The 27,905-nt window shown below is 44.0% G+C and overlaps 1 protein-coding gene across 6 annotated transcripts in view; it reads right to left on the bottom strand.

Moving 5' to 3' along the window:
• The window catches only part of dst (dystonin), a 666,855-nt gene that overhangs the window by 511,309 nt on the left and 127,641 nt on the right, over positions 1-27,905 (bottom strand). For all 6 annotated transcript variants that reach the window (XM_068020163.1, XM_068020162.1, XM_068020167.1 and 3 more), the window contains one exon: positions 17,619-17,680. In XM_068020163.1, coding sequence (XP_067876264.1) covers positions 17,619-17,680 — 62 coding nt within the window. The remainder of the gene's footprint in view (positions 1-17,618; positions 17,681-27,905) is intronic.

Genomic DNA, 27,905 nt, shown 5'->3' with positions numbered 1-27,905 from the left:
AGTTACTGCTTCTCCTCCCATTTTCATTCCTGTTGATTGTGGACTTCTATGAACTCCTCATAGTAACAGTAGGCCATTCAGCCCCTCAAGCCTGCTCCACCATTCAATTAGATCATGGCCGATCTGTACCTCAACTCCATTTTCCCGCCTGCGCTCCATACTCCTGATCGGGCATCCTATGCCCCACAGAGGACTGCCCCCGAAGCTCCAACCGCCCCCAACGCACAACACTCCCCCCACACACTTAACCAACCCCCCTTGCCTCATTTTTTCCGGGGCCATCCTTCCTGTTGCTTGCGATGGCTGAGTGTAGTCTCAGCAACAGCCACCGTTCCCAGTGGCGCTGCTGGGACTAAGAGCTGCTGGCCCTAGGCGGGACTTCCTGCCTCAAGGAGGTGGAAGTCCCGCCCAAGACCTGGGAAGTGAAAAATCCCAGTCTGGCTCCCCAGGCCCGGCAGAGACAGGGTCACCATTGACTTTTCGGCCAATGGATGGGGCCTCCCATCCAAAGAATTCTGTCCCCACTGTCCACAGCTTTTAGCGAGAAGAGAGGTCCAGATTTCCACTGGTCTTTTTGTGGAGTTGTGCTCCCAAATTTCATTTCTGGCATGACCTCACTTTAAAATTAAAGATTACACCCGTCTGTTCTGAATTCCACCACCAGAGGAAATCTATCCTATCAAATTCTTGTATTATTTTAAATATCTTGATTAGATTGCTACACAACCTTCTAAATTCAAGGGAATTTAAGCCAATTTATGCAGATTGTCCTCATAATTTAACCCTTTAAGCTCTGGTATCATTGTGGTGATTTGCTAAGGCTAATGTTTCTTTCCTGAGGTGCAGTGCCCGAAACTGAACACAGTGCTTTAAAATGGGTCTGACCAAGGCTCTGTACAACTGAAGCATCAATTGCTCACTTTTGTATTCCAACCCCTTCGAGATAAAGACCAACATTCCTTTAACCTTTCGATTGCTTTTTCTACCTAGGCACTAGCTTTAAATGATTTACATACATAGACACTCAAATCCCTTTGCTCCTCCACAGATTACAGTTTCTCGCCATTAAGAAAATATTCTGATTTGTCTTTCTCAGATCCAAAGTGGATGACTTCACACTTTCCCACATTTAACTCCATCTGCCAGTTTTTCCACTCACTTAATCTGTATATGTCCCTTTGTAACACCCTCCTCCTATCCACACAACTGACTGTGCCTCCCAACTTAGTGTCATCCGCAAACTTAGATTTACAACTCAGTTCCTTTACCCAAGGCATTGAAACACAGCATAGTGGTTAATGGATATTTTTCAGGCTGGAGGAAGTTATGTGGAGTTCCCCAGGGGTCAGCATTGGGACCCTTGCTCTTCCAGATATATATTACTGACTGAGACCTTGGTGTACAGGGCACAATTTCAAAATTTGCAGATGATAGGAAACGTGAAAGCTTTGTGAACTGAGGAAGATAGTGTGGAACTTCAAAAGGACATAGAGAAGCTGGCGGAATGGGCAGATAAGTGGCAGATGAAGTTTAATGTGGAGAAATGTGAAGTGATTCATTTTGGTAGGAATAACATGGAGAGACAATATAAAATAAAAGGTAATATTCTAAAGGGGGTGCAGGAGCAGAGGGACCTGGGTGTGTATGTGCATAAGTCATTGAAGGTGGCAGGACAGGTTGAGAGAGCGGTTAATAAAGCATACAGTATCCTGGGTTTTATTAATAGGGGCATAGAGTACAAGAGCAAGGCGGTTATGTTGAACTTGTATAATACATTAATTGGGCCTCAGCTAGAGTATTGCGTCCAGTTCTGGGTCCCTCATTTAAGGAATGATGTGAAGGCATTGGAGAGAGTGTAGAAAAGATTCACAAGAATGGTTCCAGGGATGAGCAACTTCATTTACGAACACAGATTGAACAAGTTGGGACTATTTTCCTTAGAGAGGGCTGAGAGGAGTGTTGATAGAGGTATTCAAAATCATGGGGGGTCTGGACACAATGGATAGAGAGAAACTCGTGAAAGGATCAATAACGCGGTTTAACGTAATTGGCAAAAGAAGCAATGGCGACATGAGGAAAAGCTTTTTCACGCAGTGATTGGTGAGGATCTGGAATGCACCGCTTGAGTGTGCGGTGGAGGCTGGTTCAACTGAGGCATTCAAAAGGGAATTAGATAGTTACCTGAAAAGGAAGAATGTACAGGGTTCTGGGGAGAAGGCAGGGGAATGGCATTAAGAGAATTGCTCACTTGGAGAGCTGGTGTAGGCAGGATGGGCCGAATGGCCTCTTTTGGTGCTTTAAGAAATCTGTGATTCCGTGATATACATGGTGAAAAGCTGAGGCCCCAGAACAGATCCCTAGGGAACACCATTTGTCACATCCCGGTACCTTTATGCTCTCTCTCGGCTATCTCTCAAACAAACAATTAACATTTGGTTGAAAGCATTGACTATTGCTGCTTCAACGGGTTTTTTTTCCCTCTACTCTTCCCCATCCCACAGCGGGTAGGTGGTGGCGTAGTGGTATTATCTTTGGACTAGTAACCTAGAGACCCAGGGTATTTCTCTGGGGACATGGGTTCGAATCCCACCACAGCAGAAGGTGGAATTTGAATTTAATTAATAAATCTGGAATTAAAAGCTAGTCTAATGATGGCCATGAAACCATTGTCGATTGTTGTAAAAACCCATCTGGTTCACTAATGTCCTTTAGGGAAGGAAATCTGCTGTCCTTACCTGGTCTAGCCTACATGTGACTCCAGACCCACAGCAACGTGGTTAACTCTTACATGCCCTCTGAAATGGCCTAGCAAGCCACTCAGTTGTACCTAACCGCTATGAAGTCAACAAAAAAGAATGAAACTGGATGGACCACCCGGCATCGACCTAGGCACTGGAAACGACAATGGCAAACCCAGCCCTGCCTTCACTGTCGCTGGGACAAAATCCTGGAACTCCCTTCCTAACAGCACTGTGGGTGTACCTACCCCAAATGGACTGCAGCGGTTCAAGAAGGCAGCTCACCACCACCTTCTCAAGGGCAATTAGGGATGGGCAATAAATGCTGGTCTGGCCAGTGACACCTACATCCCATGAACGAATAAAAAAAAAAAATTCCCATGTTAACTGCCCGAGCAGAAATTGGAGAACAGGGAGCAAACCAACCAGAGCGTGCAAGCTATCACCCTCCTATTTGGGAACCAGCTCAACAGCACAACTAACTCCAAAGGCTCAGTTCTATTCAAACAGTGCTTCTGAACCCAAGATGAATAAAATGTCATGATTTCCAACTGCTCTCACATTCCTGATCGAAATTTAGAGTCTCTATTGAATACTGCACTGCTCCTTCACTACTTGCCCAGTTCAAAGGTCACGGGGCTGGAGAAAAATGTTGACTGGTGGTTAAATCGGAACACCAAGATCTGTTAGTACTAGCAGCTTATAATTAAGCAAAATAACAGCAACAATACTTTCAACTACGACCAGGATCTACAAGCTGCATGATGTGCATCCATAGGTCCCATAAAGATAAAAATCTTGGACACGCCTGGTGATTGATAGGTTATTTAGTTAATTAGATTGAAATAAAAATGTGTTAAGATGCAAGATATATCAGCCACACTCCAGAAGTCACAACTGGGATAAATGCAGGGCAATAATAAAATAAGAAAGCCCAGATTCATTCTGATGTGCAGCCTGAAATTTGCAAGCATTTTGTTGAACTCAGAATATTACAAGCAGCTATTGTTACCTGGATTCAAAGAGGGAACACTGGAGTGAACCAGGTTAGCAGCTAAACAACACAGTGTATATTAGTAATATTGTTCAAATGTTGCGTCAAGCGCAAGTTTTACCAATGACATCTTGGGCATCACACTTGCACCTGACTAGTGACAAATCACATTTAAATCAACAGGCTATGCACTAACTAGATGCTGGAAATTTATCTACCTGCATTTTCGATGAAATTCTATTAATAGATGGAAATGATAAAGAACTTCACAAAGAACATAACATCGTAAAGAATACCTGCACAAGCAAGCAGCAAAGATTAGAGGCAAACCAAAGAAATTGCTTCAAGCATTTTCTGAAAATTTACTCCCTACCAATTTGTTTCTTCAACCTGCTACTACACACCAACAAATACAATTTATAGCATTAAAATGTAAGTAATTAGGCAGCAGACCCAGAACGCAACTGCTAATGACATCATTTTTGTTTCCTTCACGGGATGTGGGAGCCGCTGGCATTTATTACCATTAAGATGGTGGTGGTGAGCAGCCTTGTTGAACCGCTGCAGTCCGTGTGGTTTAGGGACACCCACAGTGCTGTTAAGTAGGAAGTTGAAGGATTTTGATCCAGCAACAATGAAGGAACCATGATATATTTGCAAGTCAGGATCGTGTGTTGCTTGGAGGGGAACATGGGAGTGGTAGTGTTCCCATATGGCTGGTGCCCTTGTCCTTCTAGGTGGTGAAATCGCAGGTTTGAGAGGTGGAACCCAACCAAAGAAGCCTTGGCGAATTACTGCAGTGCATCTTGTAGATGGGGCAAGTGACAGGAGTGAGTGCTGCTCGACTCTGCTCACAGCTGGTTGAAGTTCATCATACAGCACAGGAGGCCACTCAGCCCAACATACCTGTGTCGGCTCTTTGAAAGAGCTATTCAATTCACCCCAGTCCCCCTGCTCTTTCCCCATAGCCCTGCAAATGTTTCTAATTCAACTATTTATCCAATACCCTTTTGAAAGTTACTATTAATGTTGCTTCCACCGGCCTTTCAGGCAGTGCATTCCAGATCATCATAACTCACTGCAGAAAAAATTCTAATCTCCCTCCGATTTGTTTTCCATTTAAACAACATATTTGGAGTTTAATAGGCAGTCCACAGTGAAAATACCTCCGTCTCTTCTCCCAGCCATTATTCTCCTTCTAAAATTCAACAGAAGATTCACTACACCGGATTTTTGTGGGAGGACTAGATTATGTGAATATGTAGGGTGATGCTCCAGAGAGTTGGAGGTGCCTTTTTTTTTTGGATAAGACATTAAACCAATCTGCCTTCTCGGGTGGATCTCAATGTAAAATATCTCAGGACATTACTTGAACAGCATGGGAGATCGTCCCAAATTCCTGGCCAATATTTATTCATCAACCAAAAAAATTAAAGAAAGCTGATTATCTGGTCATTAGCACATTGTTGTCTGTGGAGCTTGCTGTGTGCAAATTGGCTGCTGTGTTTCTTACTTTACAACAGTGTTTACACTTCAGCAAGTCCATATCATTGGTTGTGGGACACTTTGAGATGTCCTGTGAGTGTGAAAGGTGCTATATAAATGCAACTTCTTTCTTTCCTGCTTTATTGGTGATAGATGACTTAAGATGGACCGAATGGCCTTCCTCATCACATTTATTGTGCAAGCTTTACAACTATCTCAAGTTTAGAGACCAACTCTCGTTCTCTTGTCTTAACTCAAGGTTAAAAACATCTAAATTATTCTCAGATTCTTGGATTCCACAGGATGTGTGTTAGGCTTCCCTCCCCCTCAGATGAGTCCATGAGCAGCTTTGCCACTTTAAAAGATAATGTGCTATTAGTTCATTAAAACAAAATCCAAAATTTGTTGTGAAACTTTGTCTGCACCAAGTTACTTCTGCTGACATTTTAATTCTTACTTCTTCCTTGCATAAAATAAACCCTACCCTCACCTTCCAAAACATGTAAGGACCTGACACCACACACTTATTACACATTACAAACTGCTTTAAATAACATATTGGTAGTATAATCATTGCATCATCAGGAGAACCAAATTTCTAGAATTACTGCAGCACAGTTCGACATATTATAAGTATAGCACCGACATAATCTAACGATCGTAATCACAGCAGTCCAATAAAGCGCACAATTGCCAACAGTAAATGGGAGTTAAGAGGCTTGATAAATCACAGAAGGGGTAACTGGCACATCATTCACTTTTCTTTGCTGCTAGCTCTACATCAGAGCCAGCTATTCGATTCTCGCAAAGCCTTCAATATTTGTCACAGGAACATCTAGATCACGTTCTGCCATCCTGGGAGTCACATGATACAATGATAATGGAGTTATTGACTAATCATAGCAATTAATCTCTATCAATGATTCTCCAACAGACCCAGACACAAGGTGAGGAAAACCCCACTGATGGAGAGCTTTGGGAACCAGAGGTCCAAAGTCACCCGTTCCTCCTGAGTCTGCTATACTTACCAACATATCATGTCTCAAATCACTCACACACTGTAATCTAAAATGTTACTTGGTGAAATATCTATTTGCATTTTAATGAATACTAACTGCTCCCACTGTCTCCTTAAGGAGCCTGTTCCATAAATTGCCCACTTGCTGACTGAAATATTGTTCACGTTAATGAGAAGTCCCACTGTACAATGAAGAGGGTGGAACGGAGGTCATCAGCTCCCCCTCCCCCACCGGCTCATCATGGAAATTGCTGGATAATCAATGATCTCAAATGTATGATACGGCAATACATTAGACAGGAGAATGAAGGCGAGAATTAATGCAAATAACTTAAGTGAAATGTTTCCAGTTTTAGGAAATTGATTTATACCAAACTGTATGAGATGAACATTTAGGGCCTACACAATGAGGGAATGTCTTGCAAAAATTCTGCTCAGTAATCTGAAGGTTGCACAACAGTCTGAAGCAGCACCTTCAACCTCCCTGCTCAACAGCAGTAGTTTTCAATCCCCGACTGCACGCTGTTGATCTGCTCCCTCCCTCACTCACTGCTGCACCCCACCTTCCCTATCCAGGTCATGAAATTATATTCTCATTTGGAAATTACAGGAATTCCAGTTAGTTAGTCTAATAGATGAGAACATTTAATACAGGTTAATTTTTACCACAACACATTTGGTCTAAAGCTGCACTGCACCACATTAACACCAACAGACAACTTAGAGAAAATAAATTGGCCCAAGATGATAGAGATACACAACAGGAATCAAATACACAGGGTACAAAATACAGATTCTGCAATACTACAATTTTTAAGACAAGGAAATGATTCATGACCTTCTCCCACTGGAAACTACTCAAACAAGTGGAACCCCACTTCAGAGCTAATGTACTTTGTTTCCCTGTACAATCTGCTTCTTCTGTACTTCACCAGAACCATAGCACATCAACACAAACACTTTAAAGAATCAGGTAAACTTAAATGTCCACGTTCCAAGGTTTAGCAGCCATATAATGGCCAAATTCAGAACGTTAACATTTAAGTCGGTCAAATTCTTCACGTGAAAGCCTGTTTATTTAAACAAGGTGCTAAGAGTTGACGCCTTTTTTTTTTAAAAAAAGGATAAAAGGATCACATGATCATAAAGATAGCACAAGACCAACTTGTAGCTAGTCCGATCAAGCAGTTTCCAAAGAACCTGGTCAACCTGCCCATATCTATTAGGAATCTAGCAGGCTCACTCCCCAGCTGGTAGGGACGTGGGATGTGGGGAACCCACTCCCCTATGCAATTTTGTTCTTTTTCTAAGAAGCTAGCCTCAGATTTTACCCCTCTCCTTTGCACAGTTTCACCTGTCTTTTCCTTCCTCCAATCCTGCTTAACTCATGTGGCAATTACCACAAGCTAGGGTTCCCAACCTTCCCACTTTGAGCGGGAGTCCACTGGAATGAGCAGTTGGTTTCCCAAGCGCTGCTGTGACTCAGGAGGAACGAACTGTGTATGTGCAAAAAGGAGGTGGGGGGTGAGGGGGGAGGAAGAGACTGGGGGTGGGGGGGGAAGGTGGGCAAGAGGCAGAGACCCGGGGTGGGGGGGGGGGGGGGGTTGGAGGAGGAGACAGGGTGGGAAGAGTGGGAGCGGGGGGAAGGGGGGGAAGAGTTCGAAGAGGGGGTAGACGTAAAGAGGTGGGGACTGGAAGAGGGGGAAAAGGGAAGAAGGGGGTGAAGGGAAAAGCGGGAAAAGGGGTGGCTGGAAGGGGTTAAGGAGGGAAGGGAGGGAAGGGGGAATGAGTGGGAGGACTGGGAAGTTTGGGGAAGGGAGGGTGAGAGAGGGGAGAGAAAGAGAGAGAAAACAGCACAAACTGGCAAGGGAGGAAGAGGGAAATAAACTAAGAAAGGGAGAATAAGAGAATGCAACATAAACCAGGGGTATGGAGAGGGGAGGGTAGGGAGAGGGCAAGAAACAAACTATGGGAAGGAGGGAGAAGAAAGAGAGGGAGAGAGAGAGAGAGATACAAACTGAAGGGAGGGAGAGTTCATGTTGGCCAAATATAATGAGTTTTGTTGTGGGAGTCAAGAAGCTTTGGTGTTTCTCCCCAGTGCTCGCTAGAGGGAACATTTCGAAGAACTCCTCAACGAGACTCTGTCTTTGACTTGAATGTCCCCAATTCCATCCCTCAACACCCTGTCCGGCTCAGTGTCAGTGCTACCCCAGTCCAGAGAGAGGGCAAAAAAGCTGAACAACAACAAAGCCTCTGGAGCAGACGGAATCGCTGCTGAAATCCTGAAACATGGCAGAGATGCACTCCTGCACAACCACATATCCCTCATCTGGGATGAGAAGCGCTTGCTGGGCAACGCTGTGATCGTGACTGAATTCAAGAAGGGAGCCAAAGATTGATTGCAGCAATGACGGAGGAATTTCCCTGCTGTCTGTCACAGGGAAGGTCATTGCAAGGATCCTCCTCAGTTACCTCCTCCCAGTGGCTGAAGAGCTCCTTCTGGAGTTGCAGTCCAGCTTTCGCCCATCGAGCGGCACCACAGACATGATCTCCACTGTGTGGCAAATCCAAGAAAAATGCAGTGAACGCCAACCGCCGTACATGACCTTTTTTCAATCACTCTAAAGCCTTTGACTTTGTCAACTGCGAAGGTTTATGGAGCATTCTGCTCAAATTTGGCTGCCCTCAGAAGTTTGTCACCATCCTCCGTCTACTCCACAATAACATGCCAATCGCAATTCTGACAAACGGAACGACCACAGACCCAATCTCAATCAAGACCAGGGTCAAGCAAGGCTGCGTCAATGCACCAACCCTCTTCTCCATTTTCCTCACTGCAATGCTACACCTTACCTCCAGCAAATCAGTAGGGAAAATCTTAGAATCTATTCTAAAGAATGTGATAAATGGACACTTGGGTAATAATGATCTGATTGGGCAGAGTCATCATGGATTTATTTATGAATGGGAAATCATGTTTGGCAAACCTGTTGGAGGTTTTTTAAGGATGTTAGTAACAGAATTGTTAAAGGGGAGGCTGTGGATGTGGTATACTTGGATTTTCAGAAGGTTTTTGATAAAGTTCCCAACAGGAGGTTGGTTAGCAAAATTAAAGCACATGGGATAGGAGGTAATATACTGGCATGGATTAGGGATTGGTTAACAGGCAGAAAACAGAGAGTAGGAATAAACGGGTCATTTTCGCGCTGGCAGGCTGTGACTAATGGGGTATCGCAGATATTAGTGCTTGGGCCCCAACTGTTCACAATATATATCAATGATTTGGATGTGGGGACCAAGTGTAATATTTCCAAGTTCACGGATGACACAAAACTAGATGGGAATGTGTGTTGTGAGGAAGATGCAAAGTGGCTTCAAGGGGATTTGGAAAGACTTAGTGAGTGGGCAAGAATGTGGCAGATGGAATATAAAGTGGAAAAATGTGAGGTTATCAATTTTGGTAGGAGGAACAGATGTGCAGAGTATTTCTTAAATGGTAAGAGATTAGAAAGTGATGATATACAAAGGGACTTGGGTGTCCTCGTCAATAAGTCACTGAAAGCTAACATGCAGGTGCAGCAAGGAATTAAAAAGGCTAAAGGTATGTTAGCCTTTATCGCAAGAGGATCTGAGTACAGGAGTAGCGAAGTCTTGCTTCAGTTGTATAGAATCTTGGTTAGAACGCACCTGGAGTACTGTGTGCAGTTTTGGTCCCCTTACCTTAGGAATGATATTATTGCCATAGAGGGAGTGCGACAAAGGTTCACCAGACTTGTTCCCGGGATGGTGCAACTATCCTATGAAGAGAGATTGGGGAAACTGGGCCTGTATTCTCTAGAGTTTTGAAGAATGAGAGATGATCTTATTGAAACCTACATAATATTTAAAGGGATAGACAGGATAGATACAGCTAAGATGTTTCCCCTGATTGGGGAGTCTAGAAGCAGGGGAACACAATTTCAAAATAAGGGGGAAGCCACTTAGGACCGAGATGAGGTGAAATTTCTTACTCAGAGGGTTGTGAATCTTTGGAATTCTCTACCCCAGAGGGCTGTGGAAGCTCAGTATGTTTAAAGCAGAGATTGACAGATTCCTAAATACAAATGACATAAGGGGATATAAGGATAGTGTGGGGAAAAAGGCATTGAAGTGGATGATCAGCCATGATCGTACTGAATGGCAGAGCAGACTTGATGGGCTGAATGGCCTACTCCTGCTCCTATGTACCGGCAGGTGTGGAGATAACCTACAGAATAGACAGGAAACTGCTCAACCTACACAGCCTTGAATTCAAAACCAAAATCACTCCAACCTCAGTCATTGAGCTTCAGTATGCAGGTGACACTTGTATGCGCGCTCACTCTGAAGCTGAGCTCCAGATCATTGACAACTCCTTCTCTGAAGCATATGAGAAAAAGGGTCTTTCACTAAATACTTGGAAAATGAAGGTCTTCTTCCAACCAGCTCCCACAGCACAACAAACACTCCCCACCCACTGCACCGCCACCAACCCCCCTACTGTCAATCAAGATCAGTGGCGTGATCCTGGAAAATGTGAACCATTTTCCATATCTTGGGAGCCTCCTCTAGACGAAGGGAGACATAGACAATGAGGCTCGCCTCCAATGTGCCAGCTCAGCCTTCGGCCGGCTCAGAAAGAGAATATTTGAGGATGAGGATCTCAAACCCGAGACTAAGATCAGGGTTTACCAGGGAGCAGTGACCCCTGCACTTCTATATGCTTCAGAGACTTGGACAACCTACAGGAGGTACCTCAAAGCACTGGAGCAGTATCACCAGAGCAGCCTCCACAAGATCCTCCAAATCTGGTGGCCAGAATGACAGTCCAACAGCAGCATCCTCTCCCAAGGTAACCTGGCCAGCATCAGGAAGCTAAGCACCACGGGGCATGTCGTTCACATGCCTGACACCAGACTCCTGAAGCAGCTGCTCTACTCAGAACTTGATCTCAGCAGGAGACTCCCAGGAGGACAACGGAAACACTTTAGCGATATCCTCAAAGTATCTCTGAAGTGATCAAACATCCCCGTCGACTCATGGGAATCCCTGGCTCATGACTGTTCAAGATGGAGAAAACTCATTCGGGAAGGCAATGTAAACCTCGAGGGACTTCATCGGGAACATGCGGAAGTGAAGTCGAGGCATCGGAGGAAGCGCACAAACCTCCAAACTACTCATCTACCTGATCCTCATGTGGCTGAGGCTGCAGATCACACATTGGACTTATCATCCATCTCAGAACCCATTAACCTGGAGTGGAAGCAAGTCATCCTCGATCCCAAGGGCCTGCCTAAGAAGGAGGTGCCTCTCTGAAGATTGAGCCTCACTTCCCTGAAGCTGGACCTCATCTGTCGAGCGTGGGAGTCAGTGAATTGTATTAGATTTGGCTTAGGTTTTGGTTTGATTTATTATTTTCATAACTTGCTGTGTATTGTAAAAATTCTTAAAATTGTACAAACACATTAGTTAGAGGTCGTTTATATTGATGTTTTTGTTGATTCAGTGGTATTTACTTGGTGTTTCTCATTGCGGTCGATACTGTATAAACATCAAAGAAGCTATTGTTACTTAAACATTACTTCTCCTTAAATGTTCCTATTCCTTTGTGATCGGTCTTTAATTTATAAATTGCTATTCTTCTCACTATAAAACAAAGTCAAATATTTTATTATTCGGGGCTTGGTGATACTGTGACAATATCACATGATCAAATGTTATGTGATTATGCATCAGTGGTGTCACGTGACAATGCTATGATCGAATGTCACATGGCCAAATCGCAGTATTATATCACCAGGGTTGACAACCCTACTTCAAGCTATGGCAACAACAAGAGGCACACAAGACCCTTTAAAGTAGGATTGCCAACCCTAGGTGGATATATTTCTGGAGTTTCCACCACAAGATCTCCCACCGCCAACTGCCCCACCCAATCAAACAGCCATTTCCCCCGCCCCATCTCCAATTTTTGATGCATTATGATAAATGATAAATAAAAAAGGGTGCAATGAAATAAACAGTAGCATTTTTTCTAATTCCTCTCTGATTTTACTCCTGGGTTGCTCGCAGCAATATCCAGATGAACCTTTCATTCCTGTAGACTCCAGAACAACCCTTCAGCCCTGGCAACCCCACCTTAGACACCCAAACCCTGGAAGCAGCCACAGGAGAATAATTTGAGAGATGGGCGAGAAGTAACTCAAGCATCAGAAATTACTTGAAACAAGTTTTAACAAACTTCACAAAAAATGTCGAGAAACCAGGAAGAGAAGGCCCTCAAGGCAATGATATATTCAAAAAGTCAACTACACAGGAATATTTATTACAATAATCACGAATAAATTCAGAGAATTCAGGATAAACCTCTTTTCGCAGAGAGTTGAGAGCTTGTGGAACTTGTTATCACATGGAGCAGTTGAGGTGAATAGCATAGATGCATTTAAGGATAAGCTAAATAAAGACATGAGAGAGAAAGAAACAGAAGATTACGTCAACAGGGTTAGATGAAGAGGGCTAGGAGGAGGCGCGTGTGGAGCATAAACACCGTCATTGAGCAGTTGGACCAAGAGGCCTGATGCTGTGCTGTAAATTCTATGTAATTGAGTTCGTCTGGGAAAAAAAAACTACTCGGAAGCACAGAAAAGTGGTCAAGCAAAGTTGACAGCAAAAACACATGGAGAACAGCACGGGCTCTGCAGACTCGACCAAGTATATTTCCGGCCCATACACACTGAAGTGGTATAGAGTTTATTGGTATCTCTGACAAGATCAAATCAGCAACACTGCTAATATTTTCAGCAACTTTTCAAGAAGTTTTTCCTCATATTTAAAATCATGAACAGATCGTAAATAGATCAATTTGCTCAAAGCTCACCATTTTGACTCGGATCCATTAGTTCTCCAAGCACATCTGTTGTTAGTGGCAGTACCTTTTTTTTTAATTCCTCTATGATTTGAAGATTTGAAGACTTAATTGTAAAACAAATTACATTTACCTATAGTCATGTGGAATGGAGCTATTACGCCTGAAAAAGGCCTCACTTAAAAATGTAGTCTTTGTCTACCATTTGTCAGTCTTGGCTGTGTGGGGACACTCTCTCCTCTGGGTCAGGAGCTCATGGTTTCAAGCCCCCCCTCCACAGAGTTGAACATATAAGCTAGACCAACACTCCAGTGCAGTACTGAGGGAGTGTTACACTGTTGACGGTGCTGCCTTTCCAATGAGATATTAAACCAAGAGTAGACGTAGAATATTGGATGGCACTATTCCAAAGAGCATGGTGTCCCTGGTGTCCTGACCAATATTTATCCCTCATCAACGTTGCTAAAACAAAGTTATTTGGTCATGATCACATTGCTACTTGTGGGAGCCTGCTGTGCATAAATTGGCTGCTGCTTTTTCTACATCACAACAGTAAATACACTTCAAACGTATTTTATTGACTGTAAAGCATTTTGGAACAGCCTGCAATCATGAGAGCTAAGATACAAAAGAAAGTATTTCTTTCTTACAGCCCTTCCAAAAATGCACTTCTATATTTATCAAATGTTAGGTCTTAAATATAGAAAAGTAAATTTTAAATGTCTATGTCACACTTCAAATTTAACTGCAGCACAAATGAATCAACAGCCACACCTTCTGGATTGGAAAAAGCAAGCAAGGTTAGATTAACCTTAAATACGCCAAAAGGAATAGGTTTTTATTTAGAGCTACCAATCGCGAACCAGCAACTCCCATAAAATGGACCAATCAAATCCCTCAAAATATTTCTCCAAATTTCAGCTGCCATTGAGGATATATGTCTGAAAATTAAAGATGTAAGATGCAAATTAAATAAGTAGCAAATTACTATCTTAAAAAAAACCTGCAATACTTTCCTGCTGTACAAGTTTACATGTTCGCCTTGGTCTGCTGACTGGGACTTGAATGGTGTTCTTTTCCCAAAGTTCGAATGACCTAGCATTTTTAGCACCATTCACTACTTCAGGAAGTCCCAAAATGCTTTCCAACCTAATGAAGTAGTTCGGAAGAGTAGTCATTGCTGTAATGTAGCAAATGCAGCACCTTGCGCACAGCAAGCTCCCACAGACAGCAGTGAGATAACAAATCTGGCCAGTGACCCAGCAGCTGCTTCCAACTTTCCAGGAATTTGATTTGCTCATTAAGGTAAATCTCACTTAGAGCTATTGCAGGAAATGACATGTCTCGATCACGCACAAATCAATTAGCATCTCGATCAAAGCCCCTGTATCTTAAAATTTCTGGGTCAATTAACTTGGACCTATGGATAATCTCTAACCTTCATTCTAAAGTTTAGGAAGGAAAACGACTTGCATTTCAACTTGCGACATTTCAAACCACATTAAGTAAAACACGAAGTTCCTATTCTGTCAGACATTGTACTGCCTGAAGCCTACATAGTCTTTACTGATTTCAGATACAGCATAAACACACCTCAAAAGGGATTATCCAAAGAAATCCCAATACATGAATTACTCCCTGTAGTTAAAAAAAGACTACCTTACATCAACACCCATAATGAATACTCCAGATTGCAAACTCATCAGAATACATCATCACACAAAGCATAGGACTACCAATGGCACTCCTCACTTCACAGGACAAAAGCTGGACATTCTGGGTTTCTCTTGGGTTACAGAGAGAGGGAGGGGTGTAGGGCTGGCAGAGGTTAGAGAGAGCAGGAGGGTTGTAGGACTGGAGGAGGTTAGAGAGAAAGGGAGGGTTGTATGGCTGGAGGAAGTTACAAAGAGAGAGAGGGAGGGTTATAGGGCTGGAGGAGGTTACAGAGAGAGGGAGGGTTATATGGTTGGAGGAAGTTAGAGAGAGAGGGATTTTCTATGGCTCTCCAAGTTCCTTTTCTTTACCAACATACCTCCAGCCAGGAGACCAGTCCACCAGCCATAGATTCTCCATTACTGTGCTAGCACACAAATCGAGGGAGTGACAGGCACGAGCAGTTTACATTTCTCCTTCTTCCCAGCTCCAATGTGCCATGGTTGGCTCTCTGCTGCATCACAGGGTTAAATTAAAACTCACTGCGTACTGCAGCTCCAGTGAGTGAATAACATGCATCGTCAAGAACTCAATGCAATTGCTGCATCAACAGATCCAATATCCAAATCACCAACTAGACTGCCCAAAACACTACTGCCTCATTTACCACAGAAACATCTGTCTCAGTTGCCCAAAAACTTGCAGGAAGCAGAATGATACCTCCCAGCCACTGTCAATTAAACTTTGGTCTATAGTCCATTATTTCAGAGATGGTTTGTCTACATTACAACTATGACTACATTTCAAAAGTTCTTAATTGGTTGTAAAGCACATTGGGATGCCTTGAGGTCCCAGAAGGTGCTGCATATGAGCAAGCCTGTTCTTTTTTCTCTCTATTCTGCACCTTAAGAGCAGTCAGCCCAGCAGTCTGCCAAGCTTCATGAACAAACTGTCCATCAACTCAACCATCATCGCTTTTAATTGTTTGACTCACTTAGCACTAATTATTATGGAGCCAACTACCCAGGTCTCTCAGTGCAGTGGTTTTGATATTCACATTATTGAAACAGAAGGGACTGGCTTCCACACAAATAATTTAACTGGCCACTAACTCACTGACAGAGTATTAACAGTTCAGTAAATTGAACTGAGCTTCCGTTAAACAAACAGCATGCCGAGTGTCGTATCACATTACAATGTGCATTGTTGCTTTAAATTAATTTCTTCCACACTAACAGTTCAATTTTACAATGTTTCCCAAAAGAAACCTTAAAAAAACTCTTGCATTTATAGAGCACCTATCACATCCTCAGCTTCTCCCAAAGTGCTTCACAGTGAATTAATTGTGTTGAAGTTTGGTTATTTTGACAGTAAATGCAATGGAAAATTTGCGTACGGCGAAGTCTCACAAGCAGCAATGAGACAGGCGTTCAGTTGATCTGTTCTTGGTAGGGTTGGTTAAGAAAAAATTTTGCTCAGGATACCAGAAAAACACCTGGAAAAAAAACTTCCTTTTGCATCCACGTAAGCAGGTAATTGCAGCCTCAGTTTAACGTCTCAGTAAGTTGTACTTTTTTCTCCTCTAAAGTTTGAATTACTGAGCTTTATTTTTACATGAATTGTCAGGTTATGGGCATCTCTGGTAAGACTGGCATTTATTGCCGATCCCTATCTGCTCTTCTTCTTGAACCGCTGCAGTCTATGTGGGGTAGGTATACCCACAGTGCTGTTAGGAAGGGAGTTCCAGGATTCTGACCCAGCGACAGTGAAGGAACGGCGATATAGTTCCAAGTCAGGATGGTGTGTGACTTGGAGGGGAACTTGCAGGTGATGGTGTTCCCATGCATCAGCTGCCCTTGTCTTTCTAGTTGGTAGAGCTTTGAGAAGTGAGCTTTCCTCCTGATACTTTCCACACTACAAGCATGTTACACTTCAGTTTACAGCTCGTGCCTATTTTTAAACCCATCTCAAAAGCACTCAGTTCCTCTTAAAGTGGGGTCATTGCCCTTCCTCCAGCTATTCAGTGTTACCCCATCCTCATGTCCGCTAGCCACAGACTCCCTTGGTCATAGCTTTGTGGCCCTAGATCCACTCCCACTTTCACTCGCAAGTTTCAGCCATTCCACTCAGGGGCTCGCCACAGTAATGGCAGCAAGTCCCTCTACACTTCAGTAGTCAAGGATTTCCACTGCACAACTGTCACCACTTCTGACTCTGAACCTGCAGGAAAACAGCTCCCACACCAACCTTGACAATTTCTCCTACTGCCACCAGGAACACCACTCCAGTCCCTGGTCCAAGTTTCACTGTGTTACCAACCAACATCAACTGTTGAAGTATGAAAAGGTAGACTTCAGAGCATAAAGGATCCCGAGCTCCTCTTGCAGGAGAAACTGATGTCGCTAAACCCCAGAGAATATTTACTGTTCCATGGACAAGCAAGAGAGCAGTTAGAAAATATAAGGCTGCTTATCATGTATCTACTGTCATTCAATTAAGCCTGTTCACCACTGGTATCTCAGCTTTCATTTCCAGAATGGTGGCTATCAATGTAAGGTGTGGCTCGTCTGCTTCTCTCTGACCCTCCCAAGATATTTACAAAATGCAATGTGAAGGGAAATTTGGAAGTTATTATTGGAAAAACTGACTTTAAATAATTCCTGGGAGCGAAGGAGGGTACAACATAAATCATAAAATTGTTATTTTGTTCAGCAAGAAAAGCAGATGAAATACATTAAATGGCGTAGCACCTTGTGCTTAAAAAAAAAGTATGGGGGTAATCAGATAATGGGGTTTTAAAAAAACAAGCAGGCGAGTGTGGAAAATGCCCATAGAAGTCACACTGACCTTAATAAGATGCTTATTGATCCACTTTGTGAAGGTCTTCTTCTGCACTTTGTCCCGCTCATCTGAAAAAAGAAAGGGGAAGAAGTTGACAGGTGTAGCGCACAATTAATCATCTGAAAGTCATCGCTTCACGGTACTAGAAAGGGGTCTGGATAAGGCTGGATAATGTTCAGCCTCCAATAACTCAGATATCAGAGTTTTCTCAGCTGCTGTTGTAAACAAACCATCTTCCATCAGTTCATAAAGCATGAACATTTCTAAAAACTCTCGACTGCAGATTTTGTTAAGTATTTCACACATTGATTAGGAACATCATTCTGTGCACTGTAAACATCTGCAGCTTGCATTTGGGAGATTGGATCACTCATGCTCTTAGCACAGAATCATACAGCATAGAAGGAGGCCATTCAGCCCATCCTGCCTGTACAGGCATTTTGAAAGTGCTATCCAATTAGTCCCACTTCCCCACTCTTCACCACCCCAACCCCATCGCCCCATAGCTCTGCCCATTTTTCCTTTCAAAGGATAAATCCAAATTCCTTTTGAAAGTTATTATTGAACCTGCTTCCACCATACTTTCAGACAGCGCATTCCATATTAAAGCAACTTTTTGTACAAAGAAAATCTGGTTCTATTGCCAATTATTTTAAATTTCTCCTTATTTACTCTATCAAAACCCCGTCATAAATTTTGAAGACCTATTAAATCTCCCCTTATCCATTTTTACTCTAAGGAGAACAATCCCAGCTTCTCTAGTCTCTCCACACAATTGATCACCTCTAATATTACAATAAATTACCTCTGCACCCAGGTAGCTACACTTATCAGTAGGATTTCAGTTTATTCTATTAATGGGTCTAATTCAATGGTGAGAAACACCCAGCGGAATAGTTTGATTCTGTCCAAGCTCGCACCAAGTCCCATTCATCCATCACCCTTGAACTTGTTCTCCGACACTGGCTCCTGCTCCAGCACCAGCTCAAATTTAAAATTCTGATCCTTGTTTTCAAATCCTTCTTTGGCCTCATCCAACCCTGTCTCTTTAATTTCTTTAGGGGAGGCTGTGGTGTAGTGGTATTATCACTAGACCAAAAGCCCAGGGTATGCTCTGGGGACATGGGTTCAATTCCCACCATGACAGAAGGTGGAATTTGAATTCAATTAATAAATATAGAATTAAAAGGCTAGTCTAGTGGTGACCATGAAACATTGTTGAATATTGTTAAAAACCCATCTGGTTCACTAATGTCCTTTAGGGGAGGAAATCTGCTGTCCTTACCTGGTCTGGCCTACATGTGACTCCAGAACCACAGCAATATGGTTGACTCTTACATGCCCTCTGAAATGGCCTAGCAAGCCACTCAGTTGTATCTAACTGCTACAAAGTCAATAAAACAAAATGAAACCAAATAGGCTACCCGGCATCAACCTAGGCACCGGAAACGACAACAGCAAACCCAGCCCCGTCGACCCTGCAAAGTCTTCCTTACTAACATCTGGGGGTTTGTGCCAAAGTAGGGAGAGCTGTCCCACAGACTAGTCAAGCAACAGCCTGACAAAGTCATACTCACGGAATCATGCCTTACAGACAATGCCCCAGACACCACCATCACCATCCCTGGGTATGTCCTGTCCCACCGGCAGGTCAGACCCAGCAGAGGTGGTGGCACAGTGGTGTACAGTCGAGAGGGATTTGCATTGGGAATCCTCAACATCGACTCTGGACCCCTTGAAGTTTCATGGCATCAGGTCAAACATGGGCAAGGTAACCTCCTACTGATTACCACCAACCGCCCTCCCTCAGCTGATGAGTCAGTACTCCTCCATGTTGAATAGCAGTTGGAGGAAGCAATGAGGTAAGGGTTTAGAATGTACTCTGGCTCAGTAGCACCACTGCTGGTCGAATCCTAAAGCACACAGCTGGTAAAATGGGTCTGCAGCAGGTGGTCAGGGAACCAACAAGAGGGAAAAATATACTTGACCTCGTCCTCACCAATCTGCCTGCTGCAGATGCCTCTGTCCATGATAGTATTGGTAGGAGTGACCATCGCACAGTCCTTGTGGAGACGACATCCTGCCTTCACATTGAGGATACCCTCCCATCATGTTGTGTGGCACTATCACCGTGCTAAATGGGATAGATTTCGAACAGATCTAGCAATCCAAAACTGGGCATCCATGAGGCGCTGTGGGCCATCAGCAGCAGCAGAATTGTACTCAACCACAATCTGTAACCTCATTGCCCGGCATATCCTCCACTCTACCATTACCATCAAGCCAGGAGACCAACCCTGGTTCAATGAAGAGTGCAGGAGAGCATGCCAGGAGCAGCACCAGGCATACCTCAAAATGAGGTGTCAACCTAGTGAAGCTACAATCCAGGACTACTTGCATGCCAAACGGATTAAACAGCATGCGACAGACAGAGCTAAGTGATCCCACAACCAACGGATCAGATCTAAGCTCTGCAGTCCTACCACATCTAGCTGTGAATGGTGGTGGACAATTAAACAACTAATTGGAGGAGGTGGCTCCACAAATATCCCCATCCTCAATCATGGGGGAGCCCAGCACATCAGTGCGAAAGATAAGGCAGAAGCATTTGCAACAATCTTCAGCCAGAAGTGCCAAGTTGATGATCCATCTCGGCCTCCTCCTGAAGTCCACAGCATCACAGATGCCAGACTTCAGCCAATTCGATTCACTCCGCATAATATCAAGAAACGACTGAAGGCACTGGATACTGCAAAAGCTATGGGCCTTGGCAATATTCCAGCAACAGTACTGGAGACCAGTGCTCCAGAACTTGCCCCGCCCCTAGCCAAGCTGTTCCACTACAGCTACAACACTGTCATCTACCCTGCAATGTGGAAAATTGCCCAGGTATGTCCTGTGCACAAAAAGCAGGACAAGACCAACCCGGCGAATTACCCCCCCATCAGCCTACTCTCAATCAGCAGTAAAGTGATGGAAACTGTCATCGACAGTGCCATCAAGCGGCACTTGCTTAGCAATAACCTGTTCAGTGATACCCAGTTTGGGTTCCAACAGGACCACTCAGCACCTGACCTCATTACAGCCTTGGTTCAAACATGGACAAAAGAGCTGAACTGTAGAGGTGAGGTGAGAGTGACTGCCTTTGACATCAAGGCAGCATTTGACGGAGTATGGCATCAAGGAGCCCTAGCAAAATTGGAGTCAATGGGAATCAGGGGGAAAACTCTCTGCTGGTTGGAGTCATACCTAGTGCAAAGGAAGATGGTCATGGTTGTTGGAGGTTAATCATCTGAGCTCCAGGACATCACTGCAGGAGTTCCTCAGGGTAGTGTCCTCGGCCCAACCATCTTCAGCTGCTTCATCAATGACCTTCCTTCAATCATAAGGTCAGAAGTGGGGATGTTCACTGATAAATGCACAATGTTCAGCACCATTCGTGACTCCTCAGATACTGAAGCAGTCCATGTAGAAATGCAGCAAGACCTGGCCAATATCCAGGCTTGGGCTGATAAATACCAATTAGCATTCACGCCACACAAGTGCCAAGCAATGACCACCTCCAACAAGAGAGAATCTAACCATCTCCCCTTGACATTCAATAGCATTACAATCGCTGAATCCCTTACTATCAACATCCTGGGGGTTACCATTGACCAGAAGCTGAACTAGACCAGCCATATAAATACCATGGCTACGAGCAAAGGCTAGGAATCCTATGGCGAGTAACTCACCTCCTGACTCCCCAGAGCCTGTCCACCATCTACAAGGCACAAGTTAGGAGTGTGATGGAATACTGTCCACTTGCCTGGATGAGTGCAGCGCCAACAACTCTCAAAAAGCTCGACATCATGCAGGACAATGCAGCCCACTTAATTGGCACCCCATCTACTAATATTCACTCCCTCCACCACCGACACACAGTGGCAGCTGTGTGTACCATCTGCAAGATGCACTGCAGCAATGCACCAAGGCTCCTTCGACAGCACCTTCCAAACCCGCAACCTTCACCACCTCGAAGGACAAGGGCTGCAGATGCATGGGAACACCACCACTTGCAAGTTCCCCACCAAGCCACACACCTTCCCAATTTGGAACTATATCACCATTCCTTCACTGTCACTGGGTCAAAATCCTGGAACTCCCTTCCCAACAGCACTGTGGGTGTACCTACCTCACATGGACTGCAGTGGTTCAAGAAGGCAGCTCACCACCACCTTCTCAAGGGCAATTAGGGATGGGCAATAAATGCTGGCTTAGCCAGCGAAGCCCACATCCCATTAACAACTAAAAAAAAACCTCCTCCAGCCCTCTTGGATCTCTGTCCTCCTCGAATTCTGGTCGCTTGAGCATCCTCGATTTCCATCGGTCCAGCACTGGCATTTGTTCCTTCAGCTGCCTCGGCCCTAAGCTCTGGAATTCCCTCCCAAAATCTCTCTGCTTCTCCACCTCACTCTCTTCCTTTATGTCTTTCCTTAAAATCTACTTTTGGACCAGGCTTTGGGTTGCCTATTGTAATGTCTCCTTCGGTGACTTGGTGTCAAGTTTTGTTTGATAACACTCCTGTGGAGAACCTTGGGACATTTTACTACATTAAGGACAGCGTATAAATGTAAGTTGCTGTTGCTATGAGAGTCTCATTGCCTCTCGATAGCATTGCCAGTTGGTGCAATGAGTGTCATAGGAAACAGGAGCATTCAAACAGATCATGGCTGATCATCTACCTCTATGCCATTTTTCTCCACTATCCCCAAATCCCTTGATGTCATTGGTGTTCTGAATTCGATCGATTTCTGTCTTGTACATGCTCAATGATTGAGCTTCCACAGGCTTCTGGGTAGAGAATTCCAAAAATTCACTACCCTCTGAGTAAAGAAATTCCTCCCCATCTCAGACTTAAATGGCCTATGCCTTAGTCTGAGACTGTGTCCCCTTGTTCCAGACTCACCAGCCAGAGGAAACATCTTATGCACATCTGCGCTGTCACGCCCTCTAAGAATTTTGTACGTTTCAATGAGATCACCACTCGCTCTTCAAAACTACAGGCCCAGTTTCCTCAATCTCCTCATAAGACAATCCTGCCATCCCAGAGATTAGTCTGGTGAGCCTCCGTTGCACTCCCTCTATGACAAGTATATCCTTCCTTAGATAAGGAGACCAAAACTGTACACAATTCTCCAGGTGCAGTCTCACCAAGGATTTATACAACTGAAGCAATACATCTTTACTCCTGTACTCAAATCCCCTTCTGATGAAGGCCAACATACCATTTGCCTTCTTAATTGCTTGCTGGCTGACTCACATCTTCAAGACGGAGCTAAACCAATTCCTGACTCAGGCAGAGATCGCATATTAGAAGGTTAAGTATCTTAATAGATCATATTGGGTCCACATGATCTCCTGGATGGGTTTCCATCATCTGAGGGGAACAGAGAGGAATTTTCCAGAGTATTTTTTCCTGAATTGGCTTTGGGTTTTTTCTCTGTTCTTGCCTCTCCTGGGTGATTACATGGCAGCAGGTAGAACAGGCGGGTTGTATCTAGTTGCGATGCACCTATCATGAGTATGAAGCAGGCTTGATAGACCAGCTGGTCTTTTCCTGTCCGTCAACTCTGTTAAGCACAGTATAAAAAACAAGTTTCCATTTATATAGCACCCACCACAAGTCTCTGGAGGACAAATGCAATACAGCCAACAAAGTGCTTTTAAAGAGTAGTCACTGCTGTAATTTTTTTGATTATTCATTCATGGGATGTGAGCATCGCTGGCTAGGCCAGCATTTATTGCCCATCCCTAAATGCCCGAGAAGGTGATGGTGAGCTGCCTTCCTGAACTGCTGCAGTCCATGTAGGGTATGTACACCCACAGAACTGTTGGAAACACGGCAGCCAATTTGCACGCAGCAAGTTCCCACAAACAGTAATGAGCTAAATAACTAGAATATCTGTTTTTAGGTGGTGTTTGAGGGAGGAATGTTGGCCGGGGTACCGGGGAAAACTTCCCTGAGGGGGCAGAGGGGGCCTCAGTTCAAAATCTCATCCAAGCAGTGTAGCACTCCCTCAGTACTGCAGTGGAGTGCCAGCATGGATTCTGTGCTCAGGTCTTTGGAGTGGGCCCTGAACTCAACAGCTCCTCATACAATGAGGCCAAATGCGTTAAGTTTGCTTTTTCCAGTAGTATACTCACTCTGAATTGCGAAACAATGGCAGCAAATATGCCAGCAACACCTGTCAGAAATCAACAGTTTGATCTTTGTCTTTCTGGTGATTCTTCGTTCTTTCCTTAAAGAGACACTCCCAAATTTACCTCAGCATGATTGTCATATATAATCACCTCAGTCATGCAGAACACACCAAACAAAACAAAAATGAAATGCATTCTTTAAAATAATGGAGTCAACGAGACAAAAGTTATTGAGTTTTTACAGGAGGGAGACTGTGAAGGGTCAATCTAAATAATTATGGCAGTGATTAGTCTTGCAAAGGATGTCTCGGGGCTGCAGTCTGGAGCAGGTTGGTTTTATGCATTACATAAAGGGGAGATCAGTTACCAGTTCTGCCAGGAATATGGGATGCTTCAGGCAAGGCGATGATTTATTCACTGACAGGGTGGAAAGTCCGACTCTATTTTTTCATTCCTGAGAAAAACAATGATGGCCTCAGCAGATTGTTTAAAATGAGACATCTTTTAACTCTGACCTGCAGAGCATTTCCAGCATTTTCTGTTTACATTTAAAATGTGACAATCACTCCATGAGGAATCACCTTCTTTGCGTCTGACAATGCAACTATGCCTTTTTCTAAAAGTCCCTCAAACACTTCTCTGGATGCAATTAATCCTTTTAGCAGTGAGTCAACTGTTAAGGCGGCCACGTCTAAGTTTATATTTTGAACAGTGCTGCCATGGCAACCACCAACCTCACGACAAACCATTAATTTTGAATCAGCAAGGCAACTTCAAGTTTTGAAATTGTTCATTGAATGAAAACAGAAGAAATCAAATCTCAGGGGTTTCTCCCTCGTGTGAGATAGAGAGTGACAGGGGAAGGGAGAGTGGGGTAATCATATATTAAAAGCAGTGATTAAATAAAGCGAGATAAAACTTGAACCGGGTGGGCAGGGTTATAACATAACCGCTCCCCAAGTACACAACTTTATCAGTTACAAAATAGTGTCAAAGTTAGTAAATGGGTGCAGTGCAAACAATACATTGCAGTTAGTAAATGACCAGTTAATCAGTCCTGGCGGCATTGGCCAGGGAACAAATGTTTTCCAGGACACTGACAACTTAAAATTGTGCTAGCCAATTGGTAACATCTATGCAACAGCCAGTCAGGGCTTGGATTTAGTAGCTGTTACAAAAAGAGGGCATCTCTGACAATGCAGCACTCTTGCCAAGATTACGTGCTCCAGTCGGGGCATGAACCCATGACCTTTTGAAGCCATAGGGAGATACCTTCAAGACATTCCTGCTCGTCGAAGCAGCTTCCGGCATCAGCAGTGCCTGTAGACTGGTTATGTTCTTGGCCAGGGAAGATGCTTGGGTCAGGAAAACCAAAAAAAGGAGGGGAGGGGGTTGTTTGTGTGTGTGTGGGGGGGGGCGGGGTGTTGCAGGGGCAGAAAGAGAAGAGAAAGAAAAAAATAGATGCAGTAGGTGTAGTGAATTAAGACGATTGCCCGACAGGCATTTTTCTAACTAATCATATTAGAAACGTAATTTTTGTCATCTACCCTGCCCTGCAGACCCAGGGTGCAGTTCTTCTGACCTGCTCAGTCAGTGGGATGTACAGAAATCAAGATTGTGGTGCTAGTCTTTTTCTAAAACACATGGAAACATTGAGAACTGGCTCATGAGAATTAACTGGTTTTAGAGAAGGGGTCAAAGGCACAAGAAATATTGTCCCCTGAGAAGCAGAAAAGAGTTAAAACATTTCTGTGACATTTTGCATTCTTTCAAAAGAATGTATATTTAATGGACAAAAGCTCTGGCTAAACCTCATTTCAGGATTTAACCAAATTGCCTTTACAACTCTATGCATTTGCTGCTGCTGCAATTTTTATTTGGTACTAAGATTTAGAATTTGACCACAATTATAGCACATAGTCATTTGGTCGTACAGAACTTGAGTATGGCTGAAAATAAGAGACATTATGTCAAAGCTTTTTGTCTTGCACTCATCAGGACAATCCGCAAAAGCTTCGACATAATGTCTCTATTTTCAGCAATATTCAGTTACAGCACACAGCTCCTTAAAGAAATGCTGCCTCAACTTAAATGACAAGTTCTTCACCATTACTGTCAGTTCGCATTTGTGCCCTGTCAATCAAAGGCATTTGAATAATGCTAATCACTCCATCCCTAACAACCCACCTCAAAAAGAGATAGTTAATAGTTGGTTGTCTGGAAGTGGGATAGGGGGTTGGGAGATGAAAATTTATTCTGCACTATTAATCCATACCTACAAAGTTGTTTCACTGCAGTAAGCTGTTTCCGAGTCAGAAGGTTGTCGGTTCAAGTCCCACTCCAGACAACTGAGCACAAAATCTTGGCTGACACTCCAGTACAGCACTGAGGGAGTGCTGCACTGCCAGAGGTGCTGACTTTCGGAGGTGATGTTAAACTGAGGCCCCATCTGCTTTCTCAGGCGGTCCTAACAGATCCCATCGATCTATTTCAAAAAGCACGGGAGTTCTTCTCAGAATCCTGGGCAACATGTATCCCTCAACCAACTCCTGAAAAAGCTTGCTGTGCACAAATTGTCTGCCACGTTTTTCATATTACGAACATTTCAAATATCCTTAGTTGCCAGTAAAGCATTTTGAGACGTCCTGAGGTCATGAATGCAAGTACACGAGGACAAGTTTTTTGTTTTTCTTTCTTGAACGATGCAGTGTTTCTTCAGCATTGAGTTACCTTGTTCTCTCAATATCATGATTATATTTGGGGAGAATAACCCATCATTGGAAACTTATTTCTTTGCAACAGATCTTGGAGCCCTCAACTCGACACAAAGCTAGTCTTTAAACCTGCCCACTCTACAGGGAAGAAGCACACCTTTCAATACCTGTTTCCACAAAGTACAATGGTTCCAACTCAAAGATTCCACATCCTTGGGATGTGGGAGACACTGGCATGGCTGAATTTATGTCCCTCCCTAGTTGACCCAAGAAGATGGTGGATCTTCACATTAATGGCTGCAGTCATGATGGTGATGATGCCACCATAGCAATGTTAGATAGGAAACTCAGGATATTGATCCACTGACAGTGAACTCATATCTTCTCCATCATTAAGACCACCTACTTTCAAATCCATAATATCGCCAATCTCTGCTCTTGCCTTAGCCCACTGACTGCTGAAACACCTATCCATGCCTTGGCGACATCCAGAATTGACTATTTCAATGCTCTCCTAGCCGGCCTCCCATTTCCTACCCTCCTAAAACTTGAGCTCATCCAAAACTCTGCTGTGGTGCCCTAACTCCCACCAAATCCCACTCACCCATCACCCTGTGCTCACTGACCTACGCTGACTCCCAGTTAAGCAATGCCTCAATTCTAAAATTCTCATCCTTGTGTTCAAATACATCTACGGCCTTGCTTCTCCCTATCCTTGTCGCCTTCTCTAGCCGTCCAACCCTCATAGATCTCCAAACTCCTCCAATTCTGGCCTCTTGGGCATGCTTAATTTTCATCACTTCACCACTGGCATCATTTACAACCTACATCTTTGACCAAACTTTTGGTCACCTGTCTGAATATCCTTTACGTGGCTCGGTGTCAAATGTTGTCTGATGAAATTGTTAGAAAACGCCCGTGAAGCGACTTGGGATGGTTCACACTGACGCCCCCTCCTTCTATTACCTGCCAGAACCTTTGCAAGAACCTGTGGTTCCATTTGGACAACCAGAGAATTGAGGGCCGACAGATATATTTGAAAAAGGGAAAAAGGTGATGTGGTGGCTTTGGAAATAAAATGCCATCAGAAACCAAATGAATTGTTTCGACAGTTCCAGAGTTAGTCACAGTTTAGCTTAGCCAAGAGGAATGCTGAGTGTTCCTGGGAACATTATGTCCTCACGTCTGTTTCCCTCCTGCACTCATGGAACTTGGAACTTGCTGTATTCTCCTTGTACCAACTTGCCTTGAGGGAGGGCCGGAGTGTGGCAGCAAGGTGTAAAACTGAATTAGATGTAAAACGATTGAGCTACTGGGGAGGGAGGGGGTGGGGGAAGAGAGTGAACTTGGGGGGGGGGGGGGGTGGTGGAAGGAGGGAAGGAAAAGATGGTGGGGT

Source organism: Heterodontus francisci, chromosome 3 (assembly GCF_036365525.1).
Source record: "Heterodontus francisci isolate sHetFra1 chromosome 3, sHetFra1.hap1, whole genome shotgun sequence".
In the NCBI taxonomy this organism is placed as follows: domain Eukaryota; kingdom Metazoa; phylum Chordata; class Chondrichthyes; order Heterodontiformes; family Heterodontidae; genus Heterodontus; species Heterodontus francisci.
This window is presented reverse-complemented; position numbering and strand designations above follow the sequence as displayed.